Source organism: Salvelinus fontinalis, chromosome 31 (assembly GCF_029448725.1).
Source record: "Salvelinus fontinalis isolate EN_2023a chromosome 31, ASM2944872v1, whole genome shotgun sequence".
In the NCBI taxonomy this organism is placed as follows: domain Eukaryota; kingdom Metazoa; phylum Chordata; class Actinopteri; order Salmoniformes; family Salmonidae; genus Salvelinus; species Salvelinus fontinalis.
This window is the reverse complement of record NC_074695.1, coordinates 37,556,426-37,579,126: the sequence shown is the minus strand read 5'-3', so window position 1 is coordinate 37,579,126 and position 22,701 is coordinate 37,556,426. Positions and strand designations below refer to the sequence as shown.

Sequence of the window (22,701 nt, the reverse complement as noted above, 5' to 3'; positions counted from 1 at the left end):
GCCAGGTCTCTGACGACCTATAGGCTGTCTCGTCATTGTTCGGTGATCAGGCCTACCACTGTTGAGTTATCGACAAACTTAATGATGGCGTTGGAGTCGTGCCTGGCCGTGCAGTCATGAGTGAATAGGGAGTACAGGAGGGGACTGAGCACGCACCCTGAGGGGCCCATGTGTTGAGGATCAGAGTGGCAGATGTGTTGTTACCTATCCTTACCACCTGGGGGTGGCCCGTCAGGAAGTCCAGTTGCAGAGGGAGGTGTTTAGTCCCAGAGTCCTTAGCTTAGTGATGAGCTTTGAGGGCACTATGGTGTTGAATGCTAAGCTTTAGTCAATGAATAGCATTCTCACAGGTGTTCCTTTTGTCCAGGTGGGAAAGGGCAGTGTGGAGTGCAATAGAGATTGCATCATCTGTGGATCTGTTGGAGAAGTATGCAAATTGGAGTGTGGCTAGGGTTTCTGGAATAAGGGTGTTGATGTGAGCCAGGACCAGCCTTTCAAAGCACTTCATGGCTACAGACGTTAGTGCTACGGGTCCGTAGTCATTTAGGCAGGTTACCTTAGTGTTCTTGGGCATAGGCACTATGGTAGTCTGCTTAAAACATGTTGGTATTACGGACAGGGAGAGGTTGAAAATGTCAGTGAAGACACTTGCAAGTTGGTCACCGCATGCTCGCAGTACACGTCCTGGTAATCTGTCTGGACCTGCGGCCTTGTGAATGTTGACCTGTTTAAAGGTCTTACTCACATCGGCTGCATAGAGCATGATCACACAGTCTTCCAGAACAGCTGGTGCTCTCATGCATGTTTCAATGTTATTTGCCTCAAAGCGAGCATAGAAGTAGTTTAGCTCGTCTGGTAGGCTCGTGTCACTGGACAGCTCTCGGCTGTGCTTCCCTTTGTAGTCTGTAATGGTTTGCAAGCCCTGCCACAGCCGACGAGTGCCAGAGCCGGTGTACTACGATTCGATCTTAGTCCTGTATTGAAACTTTGCCTGTTTGATGGTTCGTCAGAGGGCATAGCGGGATTTCTTTTAATCTTCCGGGTTAGAGTCCTGCACCTTGAAAGCAGCAGCTCTAGCCTTTAGCTCAGTGCGGATGTTTTCCGTAATCCATGGCTTCTGGTTGGGGTGTGTATGGTCACTGTGGGGATGACATCATCGATGCACTTATTGATGAAGCCAATGACTGATGTGGTGTATCCTCAATGGGAGGAATCTCGTAACATATTCCAGTCCGTGCTAGAAAAACAGTCCTGTAGCTTAGCATCTGCTTCATCTGACCACCTTTTTATTGATCAGAGTCACTGGTGCTTCCTGCTTAAATTTTTGCTTGTAAGCAGGAATCAGGATGATAAAATTATGGTCAGATTTGCCAAATGGGGGGCGAGGGAGAGCTTTGTATGCGTCTCTGTGTGTGGAGTAAAGGTGGTCCAGAGTTTTTTCCCACTCAGGTAGCACATTTAACATGCTAATAGAAATTTGGTAAAAACGGATTTAAGTTTCCCTGTATTAATTAAAGTCCCCGGCTACTAGGAGCGCCGCCTCTGGGTGAGCGTTTTCTTGTTTGCTTATGGCGGAATACAGCTCATTCAATGCTGTCACAGCCTCAGTCTGTGGAGGTATGTAAACAGCTACGAGAAATACAGAAACTTTAGGTAGATAGTATTCTCTAACTAAGAATCAGTTGAAATAGAAGTAGGCTAATTCAAAGAGGACTATTCAAACAGGCTAAAATACATTATTTGCCCATTATTGTTTCTGTTTATTGTTCATGTTTAAATCTCGGCCAGCTAAACTGTTAATTTTCCATTCCATGTTTGTTTGAAAAGCAAGCAAACATTTCATTTACTAAACTTTAAACTAATTTGTTTGCACATCATGCTCATTGCCCTGTCATACTTTTTAGGCTCATTATTTTGCATAGGTTTTAGGCCTGGCTGCTACCGTATGTTATTTTGCGTCAAACTGCTCAAAGTGTTTCCGAGACTCGTTTGTGTAGCGCGCTGTTGCAACCTGATCTGCAATGATATATTACTACTAGCTCTTTCGTACCATGTTGCACTTGCGGAGCAAAGTTGAGGCATTGCAACGACTGTTTCAATTGTATTGATACATATCAATACACATTATTAGCTAAATCAAAAGCCATAAGTGTCGCTTCAAAGTGTTAAATTCTTAAATTAAATGTGTAGCCGGCGCGCGAAACCATAACCTCCGGATGGCCTGCTTTGGTCAAGGGGCGTGTTTTAGCCTCGCTTTCCCTACTCGGTACCGCACATCCGAGGTTGCGGCTAGCTAGGAAATGCTATTCTCCTTGTCAAAACTGGGTCGACAACTTACTCGCTTCTATACTAGGATAATAAATTAGCTAGCTATGTTTAATGTCAGTATTTGGAAACGATTGGGCGTGTATTTAAGGGAGGACTGAGGCAACAGACGTTTTATCAACGAAATAAACTGTACTGGTTTTTGGTGTAGGTGTTGCAGGGTGAGCTAACGTTAGCAAGCTAAACTAGCCAACGATAAACCTGTTTCATTCCCGGTTGCCGAACTGCCAGTGAAGGTAAGATAACATCGTTGTTACAGTTTTCAACGACGAGGATTAGCTGGTTCATATCATACACATCTATATGTTAGGGACTGCATTTGACTTCCCAGTAACGTTAGCTAGCCTGTAGTAGCGGCTACACATTAGTAGGTTGGTAAAAGAAGCGCGAGCTAAAGAGCTAAGGTAACTTAGCTAGCTATCCTGTAAGCCAAAACCAGCTCATTTGGAGCAACTAGTTAGCTACCAGCGCTATCTAAAGTTGTTCCATTAGCTAGTTAACGTTAGCTCGTGTACTTAGCTAACTTAGTTAGCAAGTGTTGCACTTTTTGGGTCAGATCTCATATAGCTTCATTTTGTCTAACAGTCGTAACTAGCTAGCTAACGTTAGATAGCACGTTCAATTTACGTTCGTCAGCTCTATAATGTTTAATGATTTGGGTTTGTGTGTTGTATTCAATTTGTTTAAAACAAATGGCGGACATTTTTATCTGGAAAAGGGCACTCGTCATAAGTTCGCTGAGATACACTAGGCACTTGATTGGCTTTGAGGTTGCTTGATCCAAATAACGGGGGAAATGATTGGCTGTGTAGCTATTGTAGGGCTGACTAAACGCTGCTGTTGGTAGTTTCTGTCTGTGTAATGACATAACGCAAAGGATAACGTACAGAAACATCTACTCGTGATTTACTGGCTGTGGAGAGTACTGTAGTAGACCACAGCTAGTTTATTATGTGTTGACTGCGGTGTGCAATCCACTATTTGACACTAGGGCACCTATCATCCAATTTGAGTATAGCCATAGCTCCTATACTATCAGTTAAGCCGTAACTCCTCCCCAATGACCTGCCAAAATAAAAATGGTGCATGGTTACTTTCTTCAGATTCAGTGTGTGTCACTGTCAATGATGGTTGAAATGTTGTGAACATGTGGTTAGATGGCTATTGTTGGCCAACTAAACATAATTTGTGCACACATTGAGTGGCATAACATTTAGAAGGCAATGGTTGGCCTTTGCTGTCCATCTGTAAAAAATTCTTAGCTAGCCATTTCCAGTTTTGAGTTAATGACGGTATGTTCTCGCCTTCATCTGGTTGCAGCAGTGGGTGTCGGGCGCTGCGTGGTAGGAGGCCCATGAGGAAGCCACGGCGGAGGGGCCACCTGGCCGGGGGAGGGGATGCAGGTGGGAGAAAGTCTTACCAAGCTGGTAGGGGACGAGGTGGGGCCAGGCAGCGCTCCCCTTCACCGTACAGCCTCAAGGTGTCCCCAACCAGAGAGACACTGACTTATTCCCAGGCTCAGAAAGTGGTGGAAGTAGACTTGGATGGCAGGCTCCACCGGATCTCCATCGTGGACCCTCTGACGGTCATCACAGAGAACGAGATGACGGCCCAGGACATCACTGAGTGCAACAGCAACAAAGAGAACAGCGAACAGCCCGTCGCACCCGCCAGTGCCAACCCTGGACGCAAGCCGCCCGCCATGCCCAGAGGCCGAAAGAAAGACTCCAAACATTCCTCCTCCACATCATCGTCCTCTTCCTCCACACCTCAGAACCACTGCCCCAACTCTCACTCACAACCTCACAACAACAAGACTAATTCCTCACACAACCATCATCAGACCCCCCTTCCCGAGCCCACCTTCCGGATGCTGGAGGCCTTCAGCCCCTGTGCGGCGCCCTCTCTGCCCACGGCCTACTACCGCTACATAGAGCGCTCGGCAGAGGAGCAGGAGGCGGAGGCAGAGTATGACATGGACGAGGAGGACACGGCCTGGCTGGAGATGGTGAACGCCAGGCGGGCGTCAGACGGCCACGCCACAGTCTCCCCTGACACTTTCGAGCTGCTGGTGGACCGCCTGGAGGAGGAGTCTTACCGGGAGGCTCGCAGCCGGGCTCCCTCTCAGAGCGCCATTGACGACGATGCCTTCTGCTGCGTGTGCCTGGACGACGAGTGCCTCAACAGCAACGTCATCCTCTTCTGTGACGCCTGCAACCTGGCTGTGCACCAGGAGTGCTACGGCGTGCCCTACATCCCAGAGGGCCAGTGGCTGTGCCGCTGCTGCCTGCAGTCGCCCCAGCGGCCTGTGGATTGTGTGCTATGCCCCAACCGGGGTGGCGCCTTCAAGCAGACCAGTGACGGGCGCTGGGCCCACGTGGTGTGTGCCATCTGGATCCCCGAGGTGTGCTTCGCCAACACTGTTTTCCTGGAACCCGTGGAAGGGGTGGACAACATCCCGCCTGCCCGCTGGAAGCTCACCTGCTACCTTTGCAAGCAGAAGGGTCGTGGCGCTGCCATCCAGTGCCACAAGGCCAACTGCTACACAGCCTTCCATGTTACGTGCGCCCAGCGTGCCGGGCTCTTCATGAAGATTGACCCTGTGCGGGAGACCAACGTCAACGGCACCACCTTCTCGGTGAAGAAGACAGCCTTCTGTGAGGCGCACTCGCCGCCGGGCCAGGAGGGAGGAGCGGGGGGGTCGGACGAGGAGGATCCCACAGGGAGGGCCGTGGGGGGCCGGGCCAGCCGGGGGCGCAGTGCATACACAGAGGCCCCACAGGTGCAGAAGCGGAGCAAGAAGGAGGGCAAGCACGGGAAGAGGAAGGGGAAGAAGGGTCTGGAGGTGGCTGCCAACCGCGCCGCCACTACGCCGATGGTCGCAGTTCCACAGATCCCCACTCAAAGGTCTGTGTTCACCAGCCTCCTCTTGTTGTTAGTGGCGCTTTAGCCAGCAGGATTCTAACTATACTGTCATGCTGCATTTGGCTCATAGGTATATATTAGTGTGTAAGATGCTTAAACGTCCATGGGGCCTCATCCTAACTCAATGTGCAAAGTTTCTTGTAGCCCATACGGAATCTTAAGTTAGGATCTGGCCCATTGTGTGAACGACAAGAATACCTTTCAAATGATGTAGTAATGAACAGTGTGTGTTAAACTCCTCCCGATGCCACACAGGTTGAACACCATCTGCAAAGGGATTCTGGTCCAGAGGAAGAACCAGTTCATGCAAAGGCTGCACAACTATTGGCTCCTGAAACGCCAGTCACGGAACGGTGTTGCGCTCATTCGTCGTCTGCACTCCCATGTCCAATCACAGAGGCACATTGAACAGGTCAGAGGTCATTGGGCACTCTAAGGTCAAAGGGGCTGTTAACATCAGGGGGTTATTCTGTCGAATGCCACAATAGAAGAGTGCTGTAGAAATATACAATCTGAAGAAATATCATCGGAAGTGCTGGCTGGCTCAATTTAAAATTGCATGTTTTTGGAATCGTGTATAATACATTTCTATGTGTTATATTGAATATTCTCCTCGGAGTATCCTATAACAATGATGTTCAGTAATTCAAATCCCCGGGTGCATCTCTACAATATTATGTAGAGTCCTCTTCTCCCTCCATCTTCTGAATAAATAGTACAAAATGGACAGGTGAAAGCAAAATGGTGGATCTTTACAAGGAGTTTCCCATCATGGCAGATGAAGGGAATGAGAAGACAAGTGGAAGCCACACCTCATACAATTGAAGCACCCCCTACATTGTGTGTTGGGGAGTTGTTTGAATTAATATCTCTGTGTGTTTGCAGCCGGAGCCCGATGAGAAGGTGTGTGCTGTGAGGGAGGAGCTGAAGTACTGGCAGAAGTTGCGACAGGACCTGGAAAGAGCCCGGCTGTTGGTGGAGCTCATCCGCAAGCGGGAGAAACTGAAGAGAGAGCAGGTATGGAGACTAGACTGTCTGTTTATGCACTTGCTCCATATCACGGTCTGTCCATGCTTTGACAATTCAGGTTGTTACTGAAAAAAGATAACTTATTCTGTGTTTTCCCCACTTAAATAAGAGGTTAAGATACTTAATTAAAAATATAATACAGTACCTTCATTTAGTCTGCTGAGATGTAGATTTATTTGTGAGTTGCTGGCCTCCCTTCTGAACTCCATCCCATCTCTCTCACCCTCCCCAAAGGTCAAGGTTCACCAGGCGGCCCTGGAGCTACAGCTGACCCCAATGCAGGTGCTGCTGCGCTCCACACTGGACCAGCTGCAGGAGAAAGATGCAGGCCAGATCTTTGTACAGCCCGTCAACCTCAAGGAGGTCAGTCACCATGCTAATACTGTAGAACCTCAGGGATACGGACCTCGGAGTAACTGACCAGTCAACCGAATGAGAAATATCAAACCTGTTATTAAATGCAAAAAACTTAACTTGTGTATGCTACAGACAAATGTAAATGTTGCTTACATGTGTTAAAAACATATTTACAGTACCTGGCTAAATGGTTTGAAAATCCATGGTGATTTACTTTTTATTTATTTTTTATTAAGGGTAGAAGCTGTTTTTACTTGAATTTTAAAGTCACTGACTTTTTTCGAATGACCTCCAGTACTGACGTGTCCGTGTCTCTGAGGATCAGGGGAAATGATGCAGAGCCTGCACAGTACTGAGATCTGTTTTACCCAATACTGGGGATTTGATTCTTTCACATGGTTTATGTCGTGTTGTAGTGGTGTAGGGATGTGTCCTACTGCATCTGTCATGAGACTACCACGTGTTCTGTTCATCTTTGTTGGTTACTGCCGACAAGTCAATGTTAGACCCGTTGCCCGTTCATAGTCTGTTTCCCTCTGTTGCTTAGCTTAGGGTGCTTATCTTTTTTACTCGCTCCCAAATCACCCCTCATCCCTTTGATCTACAACCATTTAATGTAATAAATATGATCATGGCGGCTTGGCTTTAGACCGGGGATCTCCAACAGGTTGATCACAGGCTAGCAGTAGCTCGCAGCCCGCATTTGAGTAGCTCGCCAAATGATTTTGAAAGTACATGCCATTTTCACGCTTTCCATCGCAAACTGTCATAAATAAATCTCACAAGTATCAGCCACCGCAAGCTCCCAGCTACTATCTAACCAACGGAACGTTGACAACCCATCTCCTGGTTAACCTAACACAATATCTGCCAATTAATTTCCAGCAATCTTGCCAGTCTGTATGTGTAGTGCGCCCGTTTGTTTATCATTCTGTGATGTGATAACGGTCTTGTGGGTTGACAGATAGTTTCCAAAGAACCTTTTCAATTAAATGGTAACCGCAAAGTACACTTACCTGGCAGAAGTATATCATGAGTAAGTATAACATTTGTATCTATTATTTGAAAACTTTGCCATTAAATGAACAGCAGCAGTACAGAACTATCATGAGACGGCACATTCCTCACTCATTAGATGCACAATTAAAGGGAACACTCAAAATAAAATTGTTGGTTTTGATGTGATTATTTAAGCATTGACATGAACTCAGAACATCCAATTTTGTTTCTCTATGAACAATTGTGATTCTGAGTGGAACAACTCTAAAACCAGGAAAGCATAATGATTTTACAGGGCCCCCTTAGTTGTTTATTAACCATTATTTTACCAGGTATATTGATAGAAAACTGTGCCCTTCTTTCTATTGGACACTAATGATCTCTCATGGGGAAAAAGGTTGAAGATCCCTGCTTTAGACTGTATGTGTCTGTCTCCCTGACTATCTTTCTGCTCTTCCTCCTCTGTCCCCCCCAGGTCCCAGACTACCTGGAGTTTATCAGCCAGCCCATGGACTTCTCCACCATGCGCTCCAAGCTGGAAGCCCACAGTTACAACTCGCTGGCCCACCTGGAGGTAGACTTCAACCTGATGGTGGCCAACTGCCTGCTGTACAACGCCAAGGATACACTGTTCCACCGTGCTGCCCTGCGTCTCCGTGACCTGGGGGGTGCAATCCTCCGTCACGCCCAGCGACAGGTCCACAACACTGGGCTGGACCCGGCCACGGGCATGCATCTTGCAGAGTCGCCCCAGAAACACGACTACTACCGCTGCACCTGGGAGGACGGTGAGTGACGCGGTGGCACGGATGTTGGCTTGTTTCTGATTCTGAACCTGGGGCCAAGCTCTGTAGGCGAATGTTGTGGAGCGTCGTTATTAGAGCTGCCGTGATTCCTTATTCTACACATCAGAGAGGTACTTTTGCTCTTGTTCCATGTTGAACATCGCCCAGGTCCCAAGTAAACCTCTAGCAACAAATGTCTCTATGCTAGGCAAGTCTCTACTGCTGCTTCCTTTCTCACCCCCCCCCCCCCTTAAAAAAACAGATCAAGGTCAAATACAAACAAATCTAACCCAGTTCTTTGTCCTCAAAAAAGGCACCAGAGAGTCTCTCTTTTGGGGGTGATTTTCACAACAAAGCCTGAAAAATAGAATTGGATATATATACTTAGTTGCTGGAATTCGAGTGAGACAGGGGAAATAAAAGTGGAATGAAAGGAGACTCGAAGCAGCGTACTCAGTGTGTGTGTCAAAGAAACCGTGGCAGTTTTAAATTTAGATGAACTTCAAACCTGTGTTTGTGTAGCCTACCTGTTCTGTCCTCTGTTTGTAGCCCAGATACTTTGTTCTCATTTCTTTTGGAGTGAGCTCCAGCCTGTGGTGATATTTAGGGTAACACTTTCCCTGAGCTATTTTGAGTTGCTTTATTGTGTTGAGGAGTTTGCCGTCTTGTGGGCAATGATATAGAGTCGTAAACCCATCTATGTGGCGTTCTGTCCCTGTGTAGTGGACACCCTGCTGGACCCCGAGAACCGTCTGCACATGTCTCCTGAGGAGCAGTTGAAAGAGCTGCTGGACAAGCTGGACGTGGTGGCCACCATGCGCTCCAGCGGCGCCCGCACCCGCCGCATCCGCCTCCTGCGCCGCGAGATCAACAGCATCCGGTACCGACAGGGCCAGCACCACCGCAACTCGCTCCTCAACGGAGATGTCAAAGATGAAGAGGAGGAGGGGAAAGACGCGGAGGCTGACAACGGCCTGTCTTCAGATAAAGGTGAGTGATTGAAACGTTGGCAATGTGTCGTTGTATGATAGTGACGTTTAATTACCTATAGAAACCGCCTATTTAATGATCTGCTCTGCTGAAACGAGACCGGTTGCAATCATGAGCTAACAGCAAATTATCCTCAGGTAATTGAGCCAGGGTCCCCCCACGCACCAACCCAAAGCACTTCACTGTCTGCAGTCTAGTAAGTAGGGTCCCACGTAGTGGCCTCACAACCCTCTCCAGGCGCACTCTGCGTTTCTTCTCGTCCTCTGCACCGCCACCTCATGGACTCGCCTCCATTGGCCTCATACAGTCATGTCATCCCACCTCTGACACCAATGTAGTACATTTCAGGGGGGGGAACCGAGAATACTAGGCAATCGAACCTTGGTCAAGCATGCTAGTGGTTTTTTTGCCATTTAATTAAGAAGTTGTGCTAATTCACCTATCCATTTGTTTTGCTGAGTTGTGTGAACTTTTGACTTTGTATTGGACGCCCTAACTAATCACAACATGATGAAAGCCAAGACTCAATCATCGAAGTATTATCTAAATGAACTGTCAGTTTGATCAGTCCCTTTCTCCGCTTTCAGAGGACCTCAAATGTACCCCTCCCCCAACGCTGGAGCCAACGTGCCTGGCACCTCCCCCTCTGCAGGGAGATGCACCCCTGGAGCCTCCCACGCTGCGCCCCATGACGGGGGAACTAAGGACCCTGGGCCATCCCAAAAAGCGCCTGAAATTGGACAGCGAGAGCTCAGATAGTGGTACTCCCACCCTTGACGCTACAAGAAACAAGAATTGCACTAAAGCAGAAGAGGCGCCCAGTTTATACTGTGGCGGGCTGGTGGTCAACGGCCTTTCCGACACCTTGTCCCCACGCCCTGCCACCGCGGGAGTAGGGCGCCGGACTTCTGTGCTTTTCAAAAAAGCAAAGAACGGAGCAAAGTTGCTTAGAGAGAAAGACAGTCTTGGCGGTAGTGTCCCCCCGACCCCCGATTCCGCTTTAAGTACCCCTTTATCTACCCCGTCTAAGATCCCCCAGCAGAGCTCATTCACCACACCTGAACGAGAGAGCCCTAGTCAAGGTGCCATCTCAGAGGGGGAGCTGGACAAGACCCCTAACCATACGCTGGAGACTAGTAAGTGGCTGAATATGCGCTTCTTTTGACTTAAGCCTAATTTATAAATTTTGTATTTCAAGAACGCAATTAGCTATGCAAAATGGCTGTTATACGTATTAGGGTAGCAGGAAAATATAAATGTGTGCAGCCCTGAAACTTGCAATTACTCAGGATTGCCATTTTGCGTAGTTAATTGTGTTGCGTACTTGCATAAGTTGTAAATGAGGCTTTATACTCAGCAAGTGTCTGACGATTGGTGTCTTCTTTCAGGACTCACCAATGGGTTCAAAAGGGACAACGATGGTGGTTCTGACTCAGACTGTAGCCCTCCACCAATCCTTCACAAAGAAATGTAAGACATACGCTAACTCCTGAGTGTTATGAATTTGTGTAGTATCATGTTATTTGGGCTGATCTCAGGTTATCATCCGATTTCCACTGGCTGCATTAACGTATCTGCAGTACAACAGCACAGCCTACTGAAATAATGTGTACCCCAACAGCAGCGCCCCACCCAAACGAAGCCTCGGAAAACCTGCACTTTCCAAAGTACCTTTCTTGGAGACTGTTACCGGGGATGCAGATTACACCGCTACAGGTATGAGAATCACAGTATCATCGTTGGACAATATAAAATTATAGTCCACTTTTTAAATATATACATATAGAACTTTCTCCTCTGAACAGTTGATGTTGAGATGTGCATGTTACATGAACTTTGATGCATTTATTTGGGCTGCAATCTGAGGTGCTGGTAACTCTAATGAACTTCATCCTTTGCAGCAGAGGTAACTCTGGGTCTTCCTTTCCTGTGACGGTCCTCATGAGAGCCAGTTTCATCATAGCGTTTGATGGTTTTTGCAACTACACTTGTAGAAAGTGTGGTCCCGTGTGGCTCAGTTGGTAGAGCATGGCGCTTGCAACGCCAGGGTTGTGGGTTCAATTCCCACGGGGGGACCAGGATGAATATGTATGAACTTTCCAATTTGTAAGTCGCTCTGGAAAAGAGCGTCTGCTAAATGACTTAAATGTAAATGTAGAAACTTTCAAAGTTCTTAATTTTCCCGATTTGACTGACCTTCATGTCTTAAAGTAATGATGGATTGTCGTTTCTCTCTGCTTATTTGAGCTGTTCTTGCCATAATATGGACTTGGTCTTTTACCAAATAGGGCTATCTTCTGTATACCACCCTACCTTGTCACCACACAACTGACTGGCTCAAACGCATTAAGAAAAGAAATTCCACAAATGTAACTTTGAACAAGGCACACCTGTTAATTGAAATCCATTCTAGGTGACGACCTCATGAAGCTGGTTGAGAGAATGCCAGGAGTGTGCAGAGCTGTCATCAATGGCTGCTTTGAAAAATCTCACACAAAATATATTTTGATTTGTGTAACACGTTTTTGGTTACGATATAGAGAATAGTAAAAAAAAAAAAAAAAAAAAAAAATCCTGGAATGAGTAGGTGTCAACATTTGACTGGTACTGTGTTCACACAGCTTTGAGAGACTGTTGAAAAATGGTCAGCGTCTTGATTTGAACAATATGAAATTTGTCTATCCTGTTGCAGACTACTTTTTCTTGGGTGTTGATAACCACTTTCCTTTTTGGATGACAGAACTCTACCGTGTCTACCGTCCAAGATACACACCCCATTTACTGCATATTTGTATTTAGAATCGACATTTGTCTTTTCCTGTCTGTCTCCGCAGGCAGTGGTATCCTGATGCCTTTTGAAAATGTAGTGGTGCTGGAGCCCCTGGACTTGGTCTGGGCCAAGTGTCGGGGATACCCCTCCTACCCTGCATTGGTGAGAGAATGCATTGGGCAAACATCTGCTTGCCTACACTGATACAGGTCCCAAATGAAGAGATTAGCGGTTACCTGGGCTTAGTATCATAGGGTTAACACTTGGAAATGTATTTTGTGGTCTGAAATGGCAGGAGATCTAAAGTTATGCCACTCTAAAATCCACTAACACAAAGCATATTGCATTTTAGGACATATTTACTGTTCAATAGACTAACAATCTCCAAAGGTTAGTTCAGAATCACAGAAACGTCCCATACTGCTCAGTGTCTGCCTTTTTACTGTAAATTGTTTTTGTAATGTTAAGCCACCCTAAAATCCAGTGTAACACTTAATTTGGCACATATTTGCTGTATCTAATGTTAAGGTGTTTTGAATTGTCAAAATAAAACCAGTCCAATTAATCTTTTCCATTGGCCAGATCATTGACCCTGAGATGCCCCAGGAGGGCTTGTTTCACAACGGGGTCCCCATCCCCGTGCCCCCACTGGACGTCCTGCAGCTGGGGGAGCAGAGGACAGAGGAGGCTGGGGAGAAGCTCTTTCTGGTGCTCTTCTTTGACAACAAGAGGACATGGTGAGAGGAGGGTGGGGGTGTTTGGCTAGCGCTTAAGTGACCACAAGCTGCTCTCTAACCTCACATTCTAGGGCTGCTTCATATCTTTGGGTTCCTAGCTTCCTTGTAGGGCAAGGGGTGTCAAACTCATTTTGTCCGGGGGCCGCATTCAGTCTTCAATGGGGTACAGAGGGCCGCACTGAGTGTGTTATTTCCTTGCCGTCAACATCGGAACAAAATTGTCCTCTATCCATCGTTTTGGGAATTTTCTATGCTCACTGACTGGTTCGGTGATTATTAGTGAGCTGGACACAGTCAAGAAACTGTATGAATGTATGTCCATTATCATTTATACACCATTTTGATTTTGTTTTTAGTCATTTTAAAGTATACATTTTTTTTGTATGTTTGACACCTCTGTTGTAGGGTGTACTGAAGAACATGCCCAAAAAGTTTTGCTTTTGCGTTGTCGAATGGCAATTAAATACATATATTGGAGCTCATAGGGGTCAATAACGGTTAGACAGAAATATTCCTCTGTTTATAGTGCACCTGACTTAAAAAATCTGTAAGTAGGAAGTCTGGTCTGTGAAAAAAAGAAAAGAAAATGTGATTCATGTAAGAGAAAGAAGTTCACTGTATAAAAATGTGGGACTTCGTTAGGTAAGTTAACCTTTATCCTGAACATACACTTTAATGTCCAGTGTCTGCTCAAAGCCATTGGATGTGCATGTGTACGTCCCTCAGCTATAGATGTATTCGCGTCAACGGCCCTCCCCTCTCTTCTCCCACCTGCAGGCAGTGGCTCCCGCAGGACAAAGTGACTCCTCTGGGTGTGGATGACACGGGTGACAAGCTGCGTATGATGGAGGGCAGGAAGACCACCATCCGCAAGTCTGTGCAGGTGGCCTATGACCGCGCCATGGTCCACCAGAGCCGTGTGCGCCGGGACCAAGCTTTTGTCCCCTCAAACTACCTGTAGCGGTTGGGACCCAAATCAGCCCTGAGCCTTAAACAGTCGTCATTGGTCAGAAAGATCTGGATGACTTTAAGCTTATCTGGACACTTCTCATAGGTCTGAACGGGTGTATTGCAAGCAGTATCCCTACTGGTTACACCTTTCTTAGTCCTTTCAGATCTATGCGGTGTCTGGGGGGGGTCAATGCACCTCATTTCCCCCCTATACCAGTCTGTCAGTCTGATTTCAGGCTGTATAAGGTGGTATGGGGAGAGGTATCTATCCCACTTGGGGGGGAGGAGAGCATAAGGCAGCAATCCTCAATCCTGCTTCTGGAGTGCTGGAGTTCTGCAATTTTTTAAACCAGATTAGTGCCACCATGACACCCGAGTCATCTAATCAACTGATCTTCAAGCCCTTGGTGAGTTGAATCAGGTGTTTCATTGCTGAGCTTGGACCTGCGATACTGTGTCTCTCCAGGAGCGGGATTGGAGGTATTTATTTGTGAGCCATCTTGATGCCACCGAGAACAGATGGAGCTGCAGTAGCTGGATCAAAGTTCAATGAACACCTCCCTTTTTGTATAATGCTACTGCCAAGGAATCAAATGGTTGGAAAAGAGATTTATCATATTTATATGAACTTGAAACTGTATGAATGGATCACTGCCATTTCTTACAAACACTTTTTACATTTTAATGTTTTACAAACCACTTGTTATATATTGTAAAGACACATGTGTGTGTGTGTATATATATGTGTGCATATCATACTAAGCCTAATTTTATGTTGCTACTTTTAAATGCGAATTCAATCACCAATGGGGATGAAGAAAGGCCGTACATACTTATTGACTTGCTACAGAGTGTATTCAGCTTCTCTTTGTGGATCTGCATAAAGGCACACAATGCAATGGCCAGTTCTTTATCAATTCTTTTTGATACAAAGAAATGTAATTTATTTATGGAAATTGGAAAGTATTGAAATGAAGTTTATATATTGGTTATAGATGGCAAATGGAATCTGTTTAAGATTATAAGATTTGCAACCACGGTGAGTTACTGATGCAGAGGTGTTTAGATATTGCATTCAGGGGCTGATCAATCCTTAGCCCATCGTAAAGAACAGAATGTTATATTTATTATAGAATATTCATAGTATTCCAGACCGGTTTATAAAATGCAGACAAACATTGTAAGCTTGTACAAAATTGCAGATTTGACCTACTCACCAAATAACCAATCTGAATCAGTATTTTCTCATGTGGGTAAATAAATTGTTCTATCCAATAAACTTTTGCAATTCTTTTTTGATTGGTTGGAATCTAGGCGTGACAATAAGGTCGACACTTGGGAAACACATCATTTTGGATGTTATCTGGTAAAAAAAATAATCCACTGAATGGTAAATAACATGCTTACTCAAACACAGTAAAACCTGTGGACAGCAGACCAGGTTTATTTCATCATGTACAATGAGGAAAATCTAAATGAGGAGCTCCATAACCTCAAAGCGTCTGTATGGCCACAGTCAATGTACAGGGTATGTACGATACAGTTGATTTAAACTGAAAATATTGACAAATCTGAAAGGGACAATTTAAGTTCAGTTAGTAATGGACATGGAGCAAAGAAGCCCTGCGCTTCTGGTAACCTCATTTTCTATATAGCTAATATCTTCTCCAGATTTGTTTACTCAATATAGCAACAACCCAACAATATACAGTATGCTAATAATTTAAGCCCATTATAATCCACTGAATACCCCGTAAACTTAATACATAATGTTGTGGCAGGTGAACTGTCAGTTCTACACAGCAAATTATAAAATGCTAATCGAATTGTGTACCCTCACCCTTCCTCCAAAATTCTTCTTTGAGTTTGGCTTGTTTAATGTTTGTGTTTAGGCTCCTCCATTACCCCCGCTGTATCTTGCTCTTCATCTTCGCCACAGAGACCTAATATTGATCTTAATAATTCTGCAGGTAGCCTAGTGGTTAGAATGTTGGGCCAGAAAACGAAAGGTTACTGGATCGAATCCCAGAGCTGACAAGGTAAAAATCTGTCGTTCTGCTCCTGAGCAAGGCAGTTAACCCACTGTTCCCCGGGTGCCGAAGACGTGGATGTTGATTATGGCAGCCCCCCGCACCTCTGATTCAGAGGGGTTGGGTTAAATGTGGAAGACACATTTCAGCTATACAACTGACTTGGTATCCCACTTTCTGCTTGTGCCAATGTCTTCCATTCATCAAATTCCTTCTGTTTTGCGTCTTGGTGTCTTTAATGAGGCTTCTGCCTCTTCCTGCTTGGCCATTGCCGCATCCTGGACTTTAAGATGTTTTTGTTTCCCTTTCTCTTCTTGATTAGATTTGTATTGGTCTCTTTTCTTTTTCAGCTTGTCAAGTGTAGTTTCTGATTTACACTGCTAGTCAGTGCTCAGTTTCTGGTGTGCCAAAAAGCCCCAGTTGTCAAAGTTGTAAAGCATGTCCTGACTGATAAAGAGCTCTAAATCGGTCTTCAGCATCTCCTCTTGGTCTTCTTGTCAGTCTCTTCTTTTACTTGTGTGTCTGCCTTTTTTATCATATCCACTTGCATTTAGTTTATTTTTTATTTTCTTTCATGACTTTTCTTTGCTTGTCCCTTTTACCATCTGCTCCCCTGTGCTTCATTCCCCCATCCATCCCACTTCCCAGTAGCTCTAGCTCTTGCATGAACAAATCCTCATTGCACTCTTCTTTTGCTCGTCTACAGTCGTGGCCAAAAGTTGAGAAAGACAAATATTAATTTTACAAATCGATATTTTGGATCCATGGCCAGGAAACTCCCAGACCTTAATCCCATTGAAAATGTGTGGTCAATCCTCAAGAGGCGTGTGGACAAACAAAACCCCACAAATTCTGACAAACTCCAAGCATTGATTATGCAAGAATGGGCTGCCATCAGTCAGGATGTGGCCCAGAAGTTAACTGACAGCATGCCAGGGCGGAATGGAGAGGTCTTGAAAAAGAAGGGTCAACACTGCAAATAATGACTCTTTTCATCAACTTCATGTAATTGTCAATAAAAGCCTTTGACACTTATGAAATGCTTGTAATTATACTTCAGTATTCCATAGTAACATCTGACAAAAATATCTAAAGACACTGAAGCAGCAAACTTTGTGGAAATTAATATTTGTTTCATTCTCAACTTTTGGCCACGACTGTACTTTAACGTCTACTTTGACATTCTGTTCCTTTGTACTTTCTTGTGTGATTTTCTTTTGTTTGTCGTCCTTTTTAACTCTCACGAATTCCTTGTTCAGATCTTCAGTGTCACTTTTTCTTTTAGACATTTAAAATGTTTCATCCATCTCCCTGACCCTTTCCTGAAGGCTCTCTTCTCTCATTCTCTGCTTACTCTCCATTTTCCTCTTCTCTCTCCCTCCCCCAAAGGCTCTCCTCTTTCATCCTCTGCTCATTTTAAATAGTTTCTCTATTTTTCTCTTGTCTCCACCTCTCTTCCTCTGCCGAAGGCGCTTTCATTTTGTCATTTTCAATGGTGTTGGCTTTGTTCTCCATTTTCCTCCTCTCCGTCTTAGTTTTTATTTTCCTTCTGAACTTCCTATTTTCTCAAGATGATTTCCTCTTCATTTCTCTCACCCATCCCTTCCTTCTCTTTTTTCATAACTTCACTGTCACTTGACAAGTCTTTCTCCTCCATTTTATTGCTCTCACTTTTCTGTCCCATCTCTTCCTTGTGCCTTTCCAGATCTTCCATGACACTTTTCATGTCTTTTCCGGTCATGTGTTTTTTGGTCTTCCCTTTTCTTTTAGACATTTAGATCTCCCACTCCTGCAAGCTCTCCTTAGTCATCCTCTATCCATTCTTCAGTTTCCTACTTTTTACCTTATTTTCCTTCTGAACATCTCTTTTTCCTTCTCTTTTTCCAAAATGATCTCCCGAATCTCAGAAAATGTCTCTTTCTCCCATTATCACTGATTATTACCACTTCTGTTTGAGGTTTTTGCTTTTCTGCACCGTTTCTCTCAATCAGTTCTCTTCCTCCCTCCATTCCTTTTGTAATCTATTGACTCTTTTATCCAGTTCACTCATTACAAGAAGCTGGAGGTTATCAATTCGCTCGTCAACCCAAATCCTCTCCTGGAAAAACCTTGTCACTCATACTAGCATACTAGGCCTTTATTATCAGTGATAGAGGGAAGCTCTAGTGATGTGCGGGTTAACTCATGACCCCGCGGGTCAAGTGGGTTAAGGTCAGAAAATATCATATTTAAGATCGGGTAGGTGGCCAGTAAAACCTTAGGTTAAAGGAAAGCAAATATATAGCCTATTCTTCAATAAATCAAATGTTATTTGTCACATGCGCCGAATACAACAGGTGACCTTACTGTGAAATGCTTACTTACAAGCCCTTAACTAACAATGCAGAGTTGTTTTAAAGTAATGAAAATATATGCTGAAAGAAATTATAAATAATAAATTAAAGTTTTTTTTAAAGTAACACGAAATAATGAGGCTATATACAGGGGGTACCGAGTCAATGTGGGCAAGTAAAGGTTAGTCGAGATAATTGAGGTACGAGAACATGAACTGTGGTAGGTAGGGGTAACGTGACTATTCATAGATAATAAACAGCGAGTAGCAGCAGAATTAAAAAAGGGGGTCAATGCAAATAGTCCGGGTAGCCATTTGATTAACTGTTTAGCAATCTTACGGCTTGGGGGTAGAAGCTGTTAATGAGCCTTTCGGACCTTAACTTCGTGTTCCGGTACCGCTTGCCTTGCGGTAGCAGAGAGAATAGTATGACTTGGGTGGCTGGAGTCTTTCATAATTTTTAGAGCCTTCCTCTGACCCCGCCTGGTATAGAGCTCATGGGTGGCAGGAAGCTTGGCCACAGTGATGTACTGGGCCGTACGCACTACCCTCTGTAGCGCCTTTTGGTCGGATGCCCAGCAGTTGCCCTACCAAGCGGTGATGCAACCAGTCAGGATGCTCTCGATGGTGCAGCTGTAGGACATTTTGAGGATCTAAGGACCCATGCCAAATCTTTTCAGTCTTTTGAGGGGGAATAGGCATTGTCGAGCCCTCTTCATGACTGTCTTGGTGTGTTTGGACCATGATAGTTTGTTAGTGATGTGGACACCAAGGCACTTGAAGCTCTCGACCCACTCCACTACAGCCGTGTCAATGTGAATGGGGGCATGCTTGGCCCTCCTTTTCCTGTAGTCCACGATCAGCTCCTTTGTCTTGCTCATAGTGAGGGAGAGGTTATTTTCCTGGCCCCACAGTGCCAGGTCTCTGACCTCATCACTATAGGCTGTCTCATCGTTGTCGGTGATCAGGCCTACCACCGTTGTGTCGTCTGCAAACTTAATGATGGTGTTGGAGACTAGTGTGGCCACGCAGTTGTGGGTGAACAGGGAGTACTGGAGGGGATCATGGAGCAAAGAACCCTGGTGTGGCAGATGTGTTGTTGTCTACCCTTACCACCTGGGGGCGGCCTATCAGGTAGTCCAGGATCCAGTTGCAGAGGGAGGTGTGAGCTTAGTGATGCGCTTTGAGGGCACTATGGTGTTGAACACTGAGCTGTAGTCAACAAACAGCATTCTTACGTAGGTGTTCCTTTGTCCAGGTGGGAAAGGGCTGTCAATTACCCATTGGATATTTTGACAGTATGAAGATCGCAACATTAAGTTGAATGTCTTTAGAATTCTACCTTACTGACATATCAAAGAGGGAAAAAAAGTCAAATATGAACAGCTATGAGAACTGTGAGTGTCCTCTGCCAGGTCCAATGGTCTGAATCAGCATCTGGGATCCAAACCACCCGTGGAATGTTTGATGTCATAGATCAACAAAGCTCTAAAATGCACCCGTATTTGTAATGTCATAGACAAACAAAGATCCCCAATTAAATGTCATCCTTTTATGACATAATGCCACCTCCATCTGTCCCTCTGTCAGTATTTTCCACCCCGTCCTCTGTTTATTTTTTTTATTTTTTTACTGTTCTTTAATTTCCTCTCTACATACAGTGCCTTCAGAAATTATTCACACCCCTTGACTTTTTCCACATTATTTTGCGTTACAGCCTGAATTTAAAATGGATTAAATTGAGATTTTGTGCCAATGATCTATACACAATACCCCACCATGTCAAAGTAGAATTACATTTTTAGAAATGTTTACAAACTAATTACATTTTTTGATTAAAAAAAAAATGAGTCAATTCAACCCCTTTGTTATGGCAAGCCTAAACACATTCAGGAGTAAAAATGTGCTTAACAAGTCACATAAGTTGCAATAATAGTGGTTAATGTGGTTTTTGAATGATTACCCTATCTCTGTACCCCACACATTCAATGACCTTACACAGCCTGAAGGTGTGTTTTGGGTCATTGTCCTCTTGAAAAAACAAAGGATAGTCCCACTAAGCGCAAACCAGATGGTATGGCATACCGCTGCAGAATGCTGTGGTAGCCATGCTGGTTAAGTGTGCGCTGAATTCTAAATAAATTACAGACAGTGTCACCACCAAAGCACCCCAACACCATCACACCTCCTCCTTCATGCTTCACAGTGGGAACCACATATGCGGAGATCATCCGTTCACCTACTCTGCGTCTCACAAAGACACGGTGGTTGGAACCAAAAATCTCTCATTTGGATTCATCAGACCAAAAGACAGATTTCCCCTGGTCTGATGTCCATTGCTCGTGTTGTTTGGCCGAAGCAAGTCTCTTCTTCTTATTGGTGTCCTTTAGTAGTGGTTTCTTTGCAGCAATTTGATCATCTGTACAGTTGATGTTGTCGGTTATTTGAACTCTGTGAAGCCTTTATTTGGGCTGCAATCTGACGTACAGTTAACTCTAATGAACTTATCCTCTGCAGCAGAGGTAACTCTGGGTCTTCCTTTCATGTGGCGGTCCTCATGAGAGCCAGTTTCATCATAGCACTTGATGTTTTTTGCGACAGCAAAAAAAATTCAAAGTTCTTAATTTTCCCGATTGACTGACCTTCATATCTTAAAGTAATGTTGAACTGTCGTTTCTCTTTGCTTATTTGAGCTGTTCTTGCCATAATATGGACTTGATTTTTTACCAAATAGGACTATCTTCTGTATACCACCCCTACCTTGTCACAGCACAACTGATTGGCTCAAATGCATTAAGAAGGAAAAACATTCCACAAATTAAGAAGATACACCTGTCACGCCCTGGCCATAGAGAGGCTTTTATTCTCTATTTTGGTTAGGCCAGGGTGTGACTAGGGTGGGCATTCTAGTTTCTTTATTTCTACGTTTTGTATTTGGTTCTCAATCAGGGACAGCTGTCTATTGTTGTCTCTGATTGGGAATCATACTTAGGCAGCCTTTTTTCCTTTGGTGTTGGTGTGACTAGGGTGGGCATTCTAGTTTCTTTATTTCTATGTTTTGTATTTCTATGTTTTGGCCGGGTATGGTTCTCAATCAGGAACAGCTGTCTATTGTTGTCTCTGATTGGGAATCATACTTAGGCAGCCTTTTTTCCTCTGGTGTTTGTGGGTAGTTATCTTTGTTAGTGTTTTGTTTTGTTTTATTGGCGACATTTACAATAATAAAAGATAATGTACGCTTACAACGCTGCACCTTGGTCTCCTTCCGACGACGGCTGTGACAACACCTGTCAATTGAAATGCATTCCAGGTGACTACCTCATGAAGCTGGTTGAGGAAATGCCAAGAGTGTGCAAAGATGTCATCAAGTCAAAGGGTGGCTACTTAGTATCTCAAATATAAAATATATTTTGATTTGTTTAACACTTTTTTTGGTTACGACATGATTCCATATGTGTTATTTCATAGTTTTGATGTCTTCACTATTATTTTACAATGTAGAAAATTGTAAAAAGTTAAGAAAAATCCTGGAATGAATAGGTGTGTCAACTTTTGACTGGTACTGTATATACTAAGCGGTGTCAGAGGAAGGCCCAAAAAATTGTCATGGACTCCAGTCACCCAAGTCATTCTCTCTGCTCTCTCTGCTACCGCAAGGCAAGCGATACAGAGCGCCAAGTCTAGGTCCAAGAGGCTCCTTAACAGCTTCTACCCCCAAGCCATAAAACTGCTGAACAATTAATCAAATGGCCACCCAGACTATTTACATTTACACCCCCCCCCCCCCTTTGTTTTTACACTGCTGCTAGTCGCTGTTTATTATCTATGCATAGTCACTTTAACACTACCTACATGTACAAATTACCTCAACTAACCTATACCCGGCACCCCCTGTATATAGCCTTGTCATTGTTATTTTATTTTTGACTTTAGTTTATTTAGTAAATACTTTCTTAACTCTATTTCTTGAACTGAATTTTTGGTGAAGGGCTCCCAAGTAAGCGTTTCACGGTAAGGTGTTGTATTCGGCGCATGTGGCAAATGCAATTTTATTAGATTTTAATAAAAATATTCAAAAACATGCATCCTGTTTGCAATAAGGCACTAAAGTAATAATGAAAACAAATGTGACAAAGAAATTCGATTTTGTCCTGAATAGAAAGCATTATGTTTGGGGCAAATCCAATACAACACATCACTAAGTAAGGTTACCACTTCATATTTTCAAGCATGGTGGTGGCTGCATCATGTTAAGGACATGCTCGTCATGTCATCAGCAAGAGAGTATTTTGGGGGGAATAACATTTTACGGAATAAGGCTAAACACTGGCAAAATCCTAGAGCAAATCCTGGTTCAGTCTGCTTTCCAACAGACATTGATTGGGAGACAAATGTACATTTCAGCAGGGCAATAAGCTAAAACTCAAGGCAAAATATACACTGGAGTTGCATCCCAATATGACATTGTATG

General features: G+C 44.4%; 1 protein-coding gene across 1 annotated transcript; it reads left to right on the top strand.

The window, feature by feature from the left end:
* Positions 1-1,973: 1,973 nt before the first annotated feature.
* brpf3b (bromodomain and PHD finger containing, 3b) lies at positions 1,974-15,159 on the top strand. The gene is made up of 13 exons (XM_055892518.1): positions 1,974-2,561; positions 3,646-5,232; positions 5,506-5,662; positions 6,136-6,267; positions 6,514-6,642; positions 8,111-8,423; positions 9,144-9,410; positions 9,998-10,546; positions 10,799-10,880; positions 11,032-11,126; positions 12,245-12,342; positions 12,763-12,917; positions 13,695-15,159. Exons 2-13 carry the CDS (start codon positions 3,680-3,682, stop codon positions 13,876-13,878), a joined length of 3,714 nt encoding a protein of 1,237 aa, XP_055748493.1. The 5' UTR covers positions 1,974-2,561; positions 3,646-3,679; the 3' UTR covers positions 13,879-15,159.
* Positions 15,160-22,701: the final 7,542 nt, after the last annotated feature.

What these genes read in the sequence shown, in the direction of transcription:
- brpf3b (XM_055892518.1), top strand. Translation starts at nt 3,680, where the DNA reads ATGAGGAAGCCACGGCGGAGGGGCCACCTGGCCGGGGGAGGGGATGCA. An exon ending in CCGCTGCACCTGGGAGGACG is followed by an intron (nt 8,424 to 9,143) that starts GTGAGTGACGCG and finishes GTCCCTGTGTAG; the next exon opens with TGGACACCCTGCTGGACCCC. An exon ending in TTTGACAACAAGAGGACATG is followed by an intron (nt 12,918 to 13,694) that starts GTGAGAGGAGGG and finishes TCCCACCTGCAG; the next exon opens with GCAGTGGCTCCCGCAGGACA.